This window comes from Ostrea edulis, chromosome 5 (assembly GCF_947568905.1).
Source record: "Ostrea edulis chromosome 5, xbOstEdul1.1, whole genome shotgun sequence".
Classification (NCBI taxonomy): Eukaryota; Metazoa; Mollusca; class Bivalvia; order Ostreida; family Ostreidae; genus Ostrea; species Ostrea edulis.
The window spans coordinates 53,345,150-53,361,689 of NC_079168.1; the positions used below are offsets into that span (position 1 = coordinate 53,345,150).

The 16,540-nt window shown below is 35.0% G+C and overlaps 1 protein-coding gene across 2 annotated transcripts in view; it reads right to left on the reverse strand.

Annotated features, from left to right (window-relative positions):
- Nucleotides 1–16,540, reverse strand: part of LOC125649708 (mitochondrial genome maintenance exonuclease 1-like) — a 58,867-nt gene that overhangs the window by 13,704 nt on the left and 28,623 nt on the right. The window contains exons 4-5 of one of the 2 annotated variants that reach the window (XM_056164831.1): nt 8,027–8,050; nt 7,102–7,237 (exon numbers count right to left, since the gene is read on the reverse strand). In XM_056164831.1, the coding sequence (XP_056020806.1) occupies nt 7,102–7,237; nt 8,027–8,050 (160 nt within the window). The remainder of the gene's footprint in view (nt 1–7,101; nt 7,238–8,026; nt 8,051–16,540) is intronic. The other variant, XM_048877417.2, reaches the window with a different exon arrangement.

Consider the following 16,540-nt stretch of genomic DNA (forward strand, 5'->3'; position numbering starts at 1 on the left):
TGATTGGGAAGGCCATGCGCCCTGCGTCATAGTCCCATTCAGGTGAAGATTGGCACATTAAATTATTTAATTCAGGCACCAAAGTACGCATTCATTATCGATTATAACTTACGTTTTTTTCTCTAGAAGTGAATTGGGTACGACTTACTTATTTTTTGTACTTTCATTTTTAATTCCTATGTATTCTGATACACCAAATCTCATTGGTTGAAGCAATACGTACAAATCAAAATAGATAACCAATAAACTATTTCCTCTTACGCAACATCTCATCACGTCTTCTTATATGCTTATTCTTTAACGTTTAAGCTTCGGAAGTCGCGTTTAAGCTTCGGAAGTCCAAGGACATATATAGAAACAACAGAAAGGGAAAAAAAAAATAATGAAAAAAACAACAACGAGAGACCATCTTCAAATACCAATACCGATAAAGGCAATTATACCGTTGAGAAGGGGACATTGAAACAAAGAAGAAACATTTTCAAGAGCGGTGGAAAAGATCGTGGTCATGGTTCAGTTTCAATTAAAACAATAATGTTCCACTGCTCATTTGCTATTAATTGAAAATGGTCATTCAAAATATGTTGATGGCCCATTAAATCTGAAAATGGCCCATTGAAAACTTGAACCGTGGGGACATAGTCCCATAGGCCATTTTGGCCTTCCCAATCACTGCATGGTATAACCACATACCAAATATCAAAGGCCTATGTCAAAAGACAAAAAGGTTATGGTCTGAACAAAAAAAATCACCCCAAAATTCTATTATTTGATCTTTACATTTTATGTTAAAGGTCATCAAAAATGGCATGTGACACACTTGTCTTACCATGGTTAATACCCATATACCAAATAACAAATTCATATGCCAAAAGACAACAAGAGGCCCATGGGCCACATCGCTCACCTGAATCACCTTGGCCCATATCTGAAGACTTTCCATATATATTTGCATGTAAAATCTTAGTCCCTATTATGGCCCAAACTACCCTTTGCAAACTTGAATCTACACTATGTCAGAAAGTTTTCATGAAAATGTCAACTTCTTTGGCCAAATGGTTCTTGAGAAGAAGATTTTTAAAGCTTTTTCCTATATTTGTATGTAAAACTTTGACCCCCCCCCCCCCCCCACTTGTGGCCCCATCCTACACCCCGGGGGGCATGATTTGAACAAACTTGAATCTGCACTATGTCAGAAAGTTTTCATATAAAAATCAGCTTTTTCGGGCTCAGTGGTTCTTGAGAAGATTTTTCCTATATATTTGTATGTAAAACGTTGATCCTCTATTGTGGCCCCATCCAACCCCCGGGGCCCATGATTTGAACAAACTTGAATCTGCATTATGTCAGGAAGCTTTCATGTAAATCTCAGCTTTTCTGGTTTAGTGGTTCTTGAGAAAAAGATTTTGAAAGTTTTTCCCTATATATTTGTGTGCAAAACTTTGATCCCCCTTGGGGCCCCATCTTATCCCCGGGGGCCATGATTTGAACAAACTTGAATCTGCACTATGTCAGAAAGTTTTCATATAAAAATCAGCTTTTCTGGCTCAGTGGTTCTTGAGAAGAAGATTTTTAAAGATTTTTCCTATATATTTGTATGTAAAACTTTGATCCCCTATCTTGGCCCCATCCAAGCCCCGGGGCCCATGATTTGAACAAACTTGAATCTGCATTATGTCAGGAAGCTTTCATGTAAATCTCAGCTTTTCTGGCTTAGTGGTTCTTGAGAAGAAGATTTTTAAAGTTTTTTCCTATATATTTGTATGTAAAACTTTGATCCCCCCTTGTGGCCCCATCCTACCACCGGGGGGCCATGATTTGAACAAACTTGAATCTGCAATATGTCAGAAAGCTTTCAGGTAAATTTCAGCTCTTCTGGCCCAGTGGTTCTTGAGAAGAAGATTTTTAAATGACCCCACCCTATTTTTGCATTTTTGTGATTATCTCCCCTTTAAAAGAGACATGGCCCTTCATTTGAACAAACTTGAAAGCCCTTCACCCAAGGATGCTTTTGGCCATGTTTGGTTGAAATTGGGCCAGTGGTTCATGAGAAGAAGATGAAAATGTGAAAAGTTTACAGACAGACGGACGCCGGACAAAATGTGATCAGAAAAGCTCACTTGAGCCTTCGGCTCAGGTGCGCTAAAAAAGTTATGGTCTGGACAAACAAAAAATGCCCCCAAAATTCTATTATTACATAAAAGTTAAAGGTCAAAGGTCATCAAAAATGGCATGTGACACACTGTCTTATCATGGTATACCCACATACCAAATATCAAAGGCCTATGTCAAAAGACAAAATCAAAGGCCTCAGAGTTGACTCGTCCACGATTTACAACAAGGGAGGGTATATACAGCACCATCTTATGAGCTTTAATTTTCATAATTTTTGAAGTATGTAAAACAAAATGCACAAGTACTATGCTTAACTAGATATCTGTGGGATTTCAAGGTCACAAACTGGGAACACGACACATCGGCTTGAGGAATTTACCTATAAACTCTTCAAAAGTTGTGTGAACATAAAGTTCAAGATTAAAGGTCACTATCCATGGTACCCAGCACATCTGCATGAGATGATCATTTATCGGTACATGTCAAATATCAAAAGCCTACCGCAATTTGTAGTAGGCAATGATACATATTATTCTCTTGAAGTCTTCAAATATCTTGATCACCTCTTCCTTCGTTCTGTTTACATGAAGCATTCCTGCAAAACTGCACCATGTGCGTATGTAAATGATGTTAACTTGTTCGTTGTTTATTTATTTAAACAAAGCAAATATAGAATTCATTAGTTCATTTCAGATATATTTTCGTCAGAGTTCTGATAGAATATTATTTAAAGAATTGCCATATCATTTATTTTCATGGAAAGTTAAATTCAATATATCAAGAAATATGAAGTTCTTATTCATCTAAGCCTCCCCCTCCTTATATTCATGTGCGATTAAAAATATCATCATTTTGATAGACTTCATAAGTCTATCACCATGATTGTTTGAGTAAAATTTGAATATATCATACATAACTTTATTAACCATATTTACAAATTTTAAACTCAATGAAAGGCATGCAGTGCCTGCTTTCATATCCCCAAAGTCTCAACTTCTCCCAACTGTATTCAGTAGCAGACCTGCTAGATCAATGGGATCTGCATCCCATTGACATTATGAAGAATTTCATGTGCACAGCAATGATTTTATTTAACAAATCAATTAACATACACACCCAGTCAAACTATATACAGTTGCGTATGAGCTAGGGTGGTAGTGAAGCAGTGAATTCACAAGACAGACCTGATGCCAAGGAGTAGCTCGCTATGCAAGTCAACTCAAAAATTATGGTTTGGACAACAAAAATGCCCCCAAAAATTTCTATTATTTGACCTTTACATAGAGGATAATGACCTTGATGTTTGGACCCCAAAATCAATAGGGGTCTTCCTCTCTATAACAAAGTTACATGTGAAGTATCAAATAAATCAAGCAAAAAATGTGGCCTGTATAGTGTCTACAAGCTTTTCTATGAAGTCCCTTAGTGACCTTGACCTCAGAATCATTAGGATTCTTCTTCTCTATAACAAAGGCACATGGGAAGTATCAAATAAATTGAGCTAAAATGTGGCTTTTAAAGTGTCTACAAGCTTTTTCTATGAAGTCACATAGCGACCTTGACCTTTGGACCCCAAATCAATAGAGTTCTTCTATTGATAAAAAAGCTACATGTATGAGGTATCAAATCAATCAGGCAAAAAAGAGTGTCTACAAGGTCATTGTTATACACACACACACTCTCTAACATATATTTACCCTACATGAACGGTCTCAGAGTTACTATATCCCCTTTCACAATGAATTGCGACGGATAATAAAGGATGAAGATTCTGATTGGATTATCCACATTCAATCCACCAATCATAATACATCTTGTATGTTTCATACTTTCATTTATTGATAGGTAGTTTGCTATTGTTTGGTACTAATACATTACAATACTTGTATCATAAAGTGTATCTTAATGAGAAACATCAGTATGTATCGGTGTATTGGTATCATATTGTCCCACATCCAGAAGATGCCTCATTATGACTATATATTACATACACAATGTCTCCCAAGATACAAGAGAAATATTTTTTAAAACTACTATTTCTGAAGGTTTTGGACTCTTCCTACAGTCTCATTAAAAACTCACAATACAGGCAATGAAATGCAGAATTTCCCCTTTACCCCAAACATGCTAAATACATGTACCAAATATGGTTAAAATAGTCATGTGACTTCTGAGAAGTTGAAATTGTTAACACATGACAACCAGTGACTGACAGATACAGATTACATTACCTCACCACTACTAACTGTAGAAATAACATTCAGCTCCCAGTTTTCCAATATAGCACTGTTTGGATCTAGCAACAGGATAGGATCTGAATTAGCACTGTTTGGATCTTAAGCAATAAGGATAGGATAATTGATCTTGACACTAAGTTATCATTATAGTAATTGATTGACGCCCTTATTTCTGATCAATAATATAAATTATCATCTCAATATACATGTGTATTAATAAAATTTCTAATCATTTGTTTGAAGTTAGCCATTACTGTCACAGCCTGGATGTCCAACAGACATAAACCATGAAATATCAATGAAGTGTGGCCCTATAACTTCAGTGAATGGTATCTTTAATGAGAAATCTGCATCGTTAATCCTGATTACCTGAATTGTCAGAGTGACCTATTGGAAATCACTGTATACGATAGTTGTACTATTCCATCAATGCATGGAATGTTCCTGACTGATGGGGAATTCTCCCCAAGATGCTGATATGGCAGCATTTAACCCTTAATCTTAATTACTGCAATCATTTGCAAAGGCTAAGTACAATTTCCTGCTCAAAGAAAAATTCGGTGAAGATAAAAATTCATTTTATATACCTTGACCTCCAACCTAGTAGTATGTTTCTCACTCTTTCAATTCAAAAACAATACCTACTATGTCAGCTACTTGTAGATTTTACAATACAAATACTGTACATGAATTTTTATGAATTCAACATATGCAGAAAACATTCTTCTAAAAATTTCAATTAAACATTCCTCCAATCTTATTCTTGTAGGTATATTTTCAAAAAATTTCAAAACATTATAACTGCATGCTATCAATTAAATCTTTGTTACTGGATTTATCCAAAAAGTACATAAATTACAGCACCAACATTTCTCCTTTACTTTATTATGAAAAGTAAATAGAACATAATCATAGGGAGACTCTGTCACGACCTTGACCTCAAGTTTGATTCTGCAACTGTTTAGCCTCACTGTGAATGCTGAATATTTTCATGAGAATAAAATTCTGTGAAAGTATGAATAATTGTTTAAACAAAGTGATCACTATATGTGTTGTCTAGTGCTTTGTAGTAATTGAAACAAATTAATGAAAAGCTGCAGATACAAAACTCACAAAGAATGAGGGATCAGCCTCAGAACATTTTTGGCACTCCCTTTCTAATAAAATTCTTCTATTTCTATAATTAAATCATCATGAAAGTGTGATGATTCTTTTGAAAAAGGAAACACTCTATTTTTTCTACAAAAACAACTCTTAAAAATACAGACACATGATATCGCTAATTTTTTTTGGTTCCTTGGCACATAAAATATTCATCTAATCAGAGAAGAGGTTATCAAACAAGAGCAACATTTCAGGCAAGAGAAAACAATGTGGTTAATATAAAACCTAATGTTTTTCATTACATCATGGGTCTTTGAGAATTATCTAAGTGTGAGAAGATATTTGAACTTTTGATGATAGTTAAGCATCTGGAAAGGAATTTATCTACCTTGGAACAAAAGCATGCATGTAATTTTGGCCACAGTATCAAAGAATTATGAAAATAACCAGTAGCAAATGTGCATCTGGCAGGGTGCAGTTTTACATTTAAGACAAAGTACATATGATACCGAAGATTTAAAATCCTTTGGAAGTGACCTTATTTCATAATGCATTAAACAACAAGAACACAAGTGATGCATCCCCAACAACAATGTACAGTCACAATCATCAACCACAGAATCAACACAACACAGGTGACATAACCTACAAAGATATTGAATACAATGTATGTCCAATTGACCTTGACCTTTAATTCCAGACCTTGAAAAATCAATAGCAATCTTAAAATTTTATGGGAAAATTCAGCCATGGTGCGACAGTCTCTTATAGTGTTCTATGACACTGATTTATTTGGGGTACTGGTATTTGGATGAATATAGCCAAATGGTCTGGGTAGTAAATTAAAATTTAGTCAACTTATCGTACATAGCAAAAGTAATCAACTTGTTTAAGCAATTATTCTTCACTTGGTATGTCCCAATAATTTCCCAGAGAGATACAGAATATGTACATATGTATGTTTGTCAGGCATAACTTTAACCAATGGTCTCCTTCAGTGCACTAAAAAGGTTAAATTTCAATTAATGGTACCAATTTGCAAAATACATAGATACATGTACATTTCTGCTAATTACATCAACTTCAAACTTTCAAATTCAGAAGAGGAAATGAAATGGCCTTTATGTGCAACTGCCAATTGGTCCCTATCCCCCATTTCAATTCCTATATAAATATCATGATGCTGTTAGAAGACACATTAAGTCACAAGACTTACATGTAACTCAATGATGAACAGCACATTTGAATTGATGTTTAGAGTATCCCTGAATTTTAGACAATCTGTGTAAAAATACTAACCTCCCAGTAGCTGCAATTCACATGTCTCATACCTAATAGTAATATATATAGACTTCATCAAATCAAAATGAATGGTTTACAAATCTACCCCACAACCTTCTTGCCTGTGCAGGTGACTTCTCTCATTAGATTAAATTGATAAATCTGTATTGTGAGAATGATTCTCATATTGAATAGGTACAGGTAATAGTCTTTAAAAAAAGAATTCAACATGAGATGGATGGTTTCTATACATTTGAATTTTTTTTTAATGCATAAGTAAAAATCCTCCAAGTTTTTATCTATTTGGTGAATGCCAGTGTGTACAAACATTGAAATAAACTCATCACACAATATCCTTTCTTACCCCCTTCTCAATAAGATAATCTGACTGGTTGAGAGCACCAAGATATGCCACCATCTGTAGTGGATAGTCGTAAGTATCTCGTAATGTTGGTTTTGGCTTGGAAGACGTCTTCCAGTCAATGACACAAGGACATCCTCTGTACAAAAAAACACAAAACATGTAGTAAACTAATGGTTCACTGTCGTACAGAACCGGTTTCCTGCATGATAATTACATGTTGTAATTTCCAAAAAATATACAGTTTGCATCTCAATTAAAACAGTAGAAAATGGGGAGATCATCATGACTCATAATTTCATTACTGATTCTAGAACTGCATAAAATGCTATATTTTGTCAAATCTATTAGAGTATAATCAAGACAAAATAGATAAATAAAATTTTAGGAAGATATTTCATACTTTAATTTAGTAAACTTAAACTTAAATTCGTTTTAATACTATTACTATAAGAAATCCTTATGTTTCTTTTTTTGATACAAGTGTTCAATGATGGTTGATATTTTTAAAAAGTGAATGATACTAAAATTCATTGTTTACAAGATTGACATCTTTTTCACCTTTATATCTGTCACCCAATAGCAAATATTAAACATGAAAAGTGTGCTTGACCATAATGTACCTAAACTGTGCATTCACAAGGTGCTCAAACAAACTTCATAGAAACTAAAACCCATAATATCAGCTGTTATCATACCAAAATTTACAGTAAACTTTACAGAATCCTCTATCTCTCTAACCCTGTACAGCACACCAATCACTCAGCAATAGCAGAAGCCTAGTACTTCAGGACATGACATATCTTGGCTTCTAGTGCCTGTAATTATCCAATAATTTATCTCCTCACATGCAGTCATTTGCATTCAACTACAGCCACCTGCTGACAATTAAGATTTATATAAATGCATGTTTTGGCTTATAACTCACACTCCCTGGTCTTTCATCATGCTGCTGAAGAATTGGAAAGCAAGTCTAAAAATTACAGGTATCATATAAATCCACCTTTTCTGTTGGTGCAGTCATTAACATGATGCATCATGCTTAATCTATTTCTTTCATTTTTTCCTCAAAAAACCTGCAAACTTCTACAAAAGGCAGGTGGTAGTCATTTATAAAGAGTCTAAGTTTATAGTACCAGTCATTGCTTAGTAATACCTGGTGCAGTCAATGAATCATTTCAGCTTCAATTGCACCATGTGAAGTCATCAGCAACACTTTTTTCCCTGTATAATCTACTGGCCAACTTAAAGTTTTACCCCTGCAGATCCAATGAGTTTCTGTGAATATTTTTTTTCAAAATATCTTCTTTTGACTGAGGCAAGTTAAATTGTATGTGCACTTTCATTTTGTAGGATTTATACTTTAGCACCTTGGCAGTAAGGCTGTGTATTGGCCAGATTTTTCCAATATGATTAATGTTTATATTAGTGATACATTAAATCTAATTCACTCATCAAAATCTTCCACAGAAAAGATTGAAAAAATCAAGAGACCTATGGGCCACATCACTCACCTGAGTCACTCTGGCTCATATCTAAAAATTTGCATGTAAAAATTTGGTCCCTATTGTGGCCCCAACCTACCCCCAGGGAGCATGATTTTTACAAACTTGAATCTGCACTATGTCAGGAAGATTTCATGTAAATGTACACTTCTTTGGCCCAACCGTTCTTGAGAAGATTTTTAAAGATTTTATCTAAATATTGGTATGTACAATTTTGATCCCCTATTGTGGCCCCATCCTACCCCAAAAGGGGAGGGGGTGATTTGAACAAACTTAAATCTGCAGTATGTCAGGAAGCTTTCATGTAAATGTAAACTTTTCTGGCCCAGTGATTCTTCAGAAGATTTTCAATGATTTAAATTCCCTATATATTTTTATGTAAAACTATGATCCCCTATTGTGGCCCCATCCTACCCCCAAGGGCCATGATTTTAACAAACTTGAATCTGCACTAGCTATGTCAAGAAGTTTTCAAGTAAATTTGTACTTTCCTAGCAAAATGGATTTTGAGAAGATCTTTAAGGGGGGGGGGGGCATGATTTTAACAAACTTGAATCTGCACTATGTTAGGAAGCTTTCATGTAAATCTCAGCTCTTCTGGTCCAGTGGTTCTTGAGAAGATTTTTCCCTATTCATTCCCATGTAAAACTTTGATCCCCTATTGTGGCCCCACCCTACCCCCAGGGTCCCTGAATTGAATTAACTTGAATTTGAACAACCTGAAGATACTTACATATCACTATTCATGAACCTGCTGATGTTGAGATGAAAATATTTGTTTATAAATTCCCATGTAAACTTTGATCCCCTATAGTGGCTCAACCGTAATTCAGACAATTTGAATAAACTTGAATCTGTACTGCCTAAGGATGCTTGCATATTAACATTATTAATCATTGTCTTGTTGTTCTTGCAATGACTATTCTAAAATATTTTTCCTATATATCTGCATGTAAAACTTTGATCTCCTATTGTGCCTCATCCTACTTCCAGGGATGATGGTTTGACCAAATTTGAATTTACTATAATATGTCAGAAAACTTCCATGTAAATTTCCTTTTCTGGCTCAGTGGTTCTTGAGGAGAAGATCTCTACATGACCTTACCCTACTTTTGCCTTTTCTTGATTATGCATGACGCGTCCTTCATTTGAACAAACTTGAATCCCTTTACCCAAAGATGATTTGTGCCAAGTTTGATTGAAATTGGTCTAGTGATTCTGCAGAAGATGAAAATGTGAAAAGTTTAGACAGATGGATGTCAGGCAAAAGGTGATCAGAAAAGCTAACTTGAGTTTTCAGCTCAGATGAGCTAAACATCAGCTGACCATATCTGCAACCACAGGAAATTTCTAAGTCAAGGGAATTACATATACTGTATACATACGTAGACTTATTTTGGTGAGATTCAAATTTTTGTGGCTTTGGCCGTGAAGGAATAGTGCTAATATATGGTTGCACTAGAATATGAAATTTTATTTATTCATTTAATGATTATGCCAAATTGTGCATAAGCTCTGACTTCGCCAAATTTTGAATACACTGAAATATTAACATACACATACAGTATCTGTAATGAAAGCGAGTCAGTTGGAATGAAACTTGAACTTCCTCTGCACCTTTTGAGTATGCTACTACAAATGCACATTGAAAATCAGCAGGCATTGAAAACTCTTGAATTCCAAAAAACAAAGTTCAATGTCCATGGGCCAAAAATATTGCTGTTAGTTAATCTACATGAATTTATTGCTGTATAAAGTATTTCTGTTCATTTGAAAAAGCCTTTATATAATATTAAACTCCCATTGTGGCCCCACCCTGACCCCAGGGTTCAAGGCTTGAACAAACTTGATTCTCCATTATATATGGAAGCTATTAAGTTTGTTTTCTGACTTGGGTTATATATTTTATGCATACCTCCCCCTGGAAAGGAATATGACCCTGCCTTTCAGCAACCGTGTACACCATTTACTCAAGGATACTTTGTGGAAAGTTTGATTGAAATTGACCTACTGGTTTTAAGATAAAAAGTGGAAAATCTGAAAAGTGAACATGAGAACAAACAGATGATGGGCATTTAAACTTTTATCAGAAAAGCTCAATTGAGCTTTCAGCTCATGTCAGTTAATTACATACTAATTTTCATACAGAAGACGTGCTTAGATCGAACTTGGCTGACTGAAGGGCAAGTAGATTAAATAATACCATGTCTATGGATAAATGTTTGCAGTGAACATGCACAAAGCATCAGTTAAATGTTTCTGTATCTTGTAATCATGACAAGTGTGATCTGGCATTCTTAAAGTACAAATAAATAACCTAAAAAACAAACAGCCCGATATATCCAGAGGATAAAGCAGATAGCATCAGAGTAACAAATGTCAACAGTGTGCTGTTAATTCAAGCCTATTTTGGAAAATAGTAGCAAAGTAAGTCCAAACACAAATTTTTAATATGTATACCAATATATATTGTAAAGTGAAAATTTAAACATGAATGAAATATTAGGTTAACAAGTTTGATCTTTGTGTCTTTTAAATATGCATGTGACACAATTGACAGATTGGACATCCTTCAATTTCAGAATGAAGATGAGGCCCCATGATCCTACTATAATGTCACAATAAGAGTCTATTAGATTGAACCAAATACCACATTGGAATTCGGACTCCAAACTCAAAGTTTCAGTACCACAAAAGTTTGGTAATTGGGCACCGGTAATCATTATATGAGAGTTGATGACAGATAAAAAGTTGATGGATAAGGACAGATAAATCTACCAACATTGATATTCCTGTTTAGATGACTAAAACCATTGAAAATGTTTCATATCACAGTCCATTATTCATGATACATTATTTTGACTCTGATTTGAATGATTTTTAACTTATACATATATATATATATAACCAATGGCACAAATAAAGCAAGATTTCATTAATATTTACAAAACAAGATCTCAAATGTATTTGAGTAATTACCAATATTAATGTACTGTATCATTATTAACTTTTCTTTCAGAACTGGGCAGCTCTTTTGCACCAGACAGAAAAGTTGCAATCTGAGAAAAGCATTTTTTAAAAGAGAAAACTCTCGGTAATTAGGAGAGTTCAGTCTGATGATGTTAAGATGAAGTAAAGAGGGGGAGGGGCTCTCCATTGAGGTTTTGAATGTTGGGGGATTTCAAACAAACGGAATGCAGTCTAGCACTTTACAACTAGGACTAGCTTTATACCTTGTTGCTGTGAATTTGTTTTTGCAAAAAATGAATTAACCCTCAATTTTAAACTACAAATAGATTCTTGTTACATCCTGGTCATGCAAGTTTTATATGATCCATGTCCACGCTTGGAATTGACATCTAACATTATGACCTTAACCTTTGATCTTTAAAAACTTAATTAGCAATTGAAGTTGTTTTGTTTTGGTAAGTTTTTTATGTTTTTATACCAAAGATAAGACTGCCACAGTGGTCTAGAGGAAGATCGTTCGCCCTGCATGCGAAAGGTCGGGGTTCGAATCCTGGCCGCGACAGACCGAAGTAATTAAAACAGGTAGTGACAGTTCCATTAGGCCAATTCAACTTAATTGATAGATTATCATCCCCGCCCGCCCCAAATTTTTTTAATTTTGTGAAACTTGCAATTTCCGGAATATTTTCATGTCCGACTCCGGTATTCACACTTCTTGTTTACATTTCCGGTATAGCAACATGAAAAGCCACGTGAAGAAAATAGATCTATATGGTTTTCTTAATTTCTCGCGTTCTTACAGACGTAAATCTTGAAGAAGTTAGGTATATTTCTGTTTGAAATTAAAGCTTAACCTGAAATGATGTCTGTGAAAATAGCATAGATTGATATCCACCTGGCATTAAATGATGCACATCTGTTGAAAAAAAAATCAATATTTTTCTCAGAAAATAAAAATTAAAAAATAAAATCCTCCCACCCACCCCATACGTTTAGTTGACCCTGGATGATAATCTACTAATTAGGTTGAATTGGCCTTACCAGCATCAAATGAGCATAGGCCTAAATTTGAAGCCCTTCACCAGTATTGGTGATGTCTCCATATGAGTGAAAAATTCTCAAGAGGGACGTTAAACAAGATACAATCAATCAATATACCAAAGGATTTTTATATCACAATTGCATATTTTGACACATGTCGAAGCAAACAAGAAATACTGAAACATGTGTGTCCCCCGTGGTGCAAAATTAAAAAGGTTCACCTACTCCTTACAACGTACCAGCTACTGTAACATTTTAGTTTGATGTCTGTCAATGAAAGGGTTCTCAAGATGTTGAGTGGACTATATTGTTCTATGTCCAGAGTGGAATCCTTGACATTGTGACCTTGAAATCGATAGGAGTCATTTACTCTAAAAGATGTTCCATTGTGCCAAGTTTAATGTCTGTCAAGCAAAAGGTTTTGATTTTCAAAAAAAAAAATAGAGGAAACATTACTATATCCAGTTTGACACTTGACCTTTGACCATGTGACCTCAAAATCAGTAGGTCATCTACTCCTTAAGCTGTACCAGTTTATCAAGTATGATGTCAGTCTTCACGAAAACTCAGTGGTATGAAGACCGAGGCCAGTGAATTTTACGGTCGGGTCAGTGAAAATAAAAAAATCAGGAAGTCTGATGGGCTTGTAGACCTTTTGTAAGTCACATTAAATATAATGTTGGATTTAGATATTCTAAATGTCTTATTTGCTTAAATTTACCATCAAAATAAAAATAAATCAATAAATAGCACATAGAGTAAGTGTTTGGACATCGTGGTTTGTTTCTTTAAAGTAAAGAACAATAACTATACTTGTAATTGTCAAGATAACTTGTACCTTGATCACATGAATATTCAACGAACATCTGCACACCGGTAATTGCTGTTTTATTGCATTGTCCAATTAAAATGAACTTCGTCAAATGCAGTTATCTCTGATTTTATGCAATTTCTATAGTTTAATATAGAATTAATCAATTGTTTGCATTTGATGTTGGTAGAGAAGGCTACTCTCTAAGGTGCACTCGGGCTGTTTTCATGTTTATGAAAAATACGTGAATTTGTAGTATTGTTGTTTGCGGTTGGGGAGAGAGAGAGAGAGAATACCGTGTACGGTGTTGTTTTTCTGGTATCGACAGAAAGGATGTCTTAGGGTGGATATGAATATGAGTAATAACCATAATTTCAGTAAATTAATCGTACAATTTTACAATGCATTCCATAATGTATGTGATAAACATGTACTATGAAAATTTGGGGGGCCAGTAAATTTCACTGTGGGCCAGTAAATTAAGACAGTTCACTGGTCTGAATGGCCAGCAAGTTTTAAATGTTTTCGTGAAGACTGTGATGTTTGTCAATCAAAGGTATTGAGAGGACAAGACTTGGTCTACAGACCGACAGACAGGTGCAAAACAGTATGTCCCCTCTTTTTCAAAGGGGGGCATAACTAGACATCTAATAAAAGAAACAAATACATGTATATCTGTTTTTTTCTCTTGCAGTTGTTTCAATAATCATTCTTTTTAATCATACTTGACAATGACAAATACTTGTTATAAGACAGAAATATACAATTTGTTGCAGTTTTAACCAGTTAACTGGTAAAGTTTTCAGAGCAAGTGGTGTTTAACCCACTGGTAATTCAGAATTGAATACTGTCATCTCTTTAAAAGAAAAACTCTGAACATTTCAAAGGAATATGAGACACTTCTCTGATAACACTTTTGACATTTCAAGCACACCATCAAAGGTTTCAAGATAGCTTTCTGACTAAAGGACTCCTAGATGACTAATTACATAACAGCATTGAACTGCTTCAACAACACTTGTTTCAAATTGAAGATACCACTTAGCGAGATTCATCTAATTAATTAACCCTCTTTTCACTGATAAAGTCTAGGAATTTCAGATGATGTATTTTTGGCACATATATATATCTAATCAATTTGAAAATCCAAAGCCCTCAAAATTCCCCCCAACAATATACGTCAGATAGATAGTTTGTTACTTAATTACAACAATGTAAGTATTTTTGGTGCCTGTCTGCCACAAAAGTTGGGTACTTTCCAAACAAAAGAAAGGTTCGAGAAAACATTTTCAGAATAACCTTATTTCTAATAAACTATAGAAAAAACATCCCAGGTCAATTCACAACTTTTGCACTTTGCTAAGAGTAACCATAATAAAATGACATAATTTCCAAATACTCTCATCATAGCCATCAAAGCTGTTAGGGTAATTCTTGGAAATCTTGCTTATTGGTAATAGATATAAACTACCTCTTTTCTGAGTGTAAAAAACAAATGGCATGACAAACCGAACCATATTGCTACTTCGATATCCAGTGCGCGTGACCTTTGACCTTTTGACCCCAAAATCGATAGGGAACATCTTCATCCCATGGGTAGTCCATATGTATGATATGGTGACTGTAGGTGGAAAGGATAATGCTTTAGAGCCCGGAAACCATATTGCTACTTCGATGTCCAGTGCGCTTGACCTTTGACCCCAAAATTTAGAGCCCGGAAACCATTGTGTCTACAGACGGACAACCCGATTCCAGTATAACCCCCCCCCCCCCCCCCCCCCCCCAACAACTTGTTGCGGGGGGTATAAATACACAACTTCACTCTGTACAAGGACAGGGTAAAACACACAACTTTACTCTGTACAAGGACAGGGTAAAACACACAACTTTACTCTGTACAAGGACAGGGTAAAATACACAATTTCAATCTGTAAAAGGACAGGGTAAAATACACAACTTCAACCTGTACAAAGACAGGGTAAATGAAAGCAAGCTCATATGCTCCAACACTGCTTGAAAATGCCTCACATAATGAATGGCAATGCTATACATTACTGCAAGAACAGGACAGATGGGCTCAAAAGTCTAAGTACTAATGGGGCATAACTCCTAAAAAATTATTGAATTAGAATTTCCTGGGAACATGCACATCTACAGTGTGTCCTTATTTAATACAAAATTTCAAGAAATTCTGTTGAACGGTCTCAGTGCAGTTGCACTGACAAGAACAGGATAAATGGGCTTGAAATTTTAAGTTCAAAAGGAGCTTAATTCCCAGAAAAATAATTGAATCAGAATTTCCTGACAATGTGCACATTTACACAATGTGTCCTTATCAACTACAAAGTTTTATGAAATTCTGTTCAGCGGTCTCAGAGGAGTTGCGCTGACAAGAAAGGGACCAACATATGGTAAAAAAATATTATACCCTCCGCAACTTTGTTGCATGGGGTATACATGTAGATACAAAAGGGACACTGGGTAAAATACAGGCCTTAACTTTTTTACTTCTACAGTGATGGGGTAAATTACACAACTTTACATGCCTTTACTTGTACAGGGACTGAGGATTATATACACCTTTATGCATACAAGGGCAGCGTAAAACACACTTTACTTATACAAGAACAGAGTGAAATTCACATCTTTATCACAAAAGTAACAAGGTAAAATGACACTATCAATGGGTCTGAATCTTTTCCTTCTTTCCTTGAAGGAGGTGGAAGATGGTTTTATTTTTATTAGGCAAAAATGAAGACCTTGAACAATTCCCTTGTCCTGAAGGTTTATAAACTGTACAGTAGGATATCATATATATCTCTAAAAAAAAAAAACAAGAGATGTTTGTAAAACACATATGCCCCCCCATGGTGCAAATTGAAAGGGTTATACACACACATCATTTAATTGAGAGTAGTATCATCAATTCAAAATATTGAGCAGACAATATCTTCCTATGTCAAGAGTGGATTGACCATGTGACCTAAAAATCAATAGGGGTCATCAACTCCTGAAGATGTACCAGTGTACCAAGTTTGATGTCTGTCAAGCAAAGGGTTCTCAAGATATTGAATGTACAGTATATTCTTATGTCCAATTTGACCCTTGACCTTTG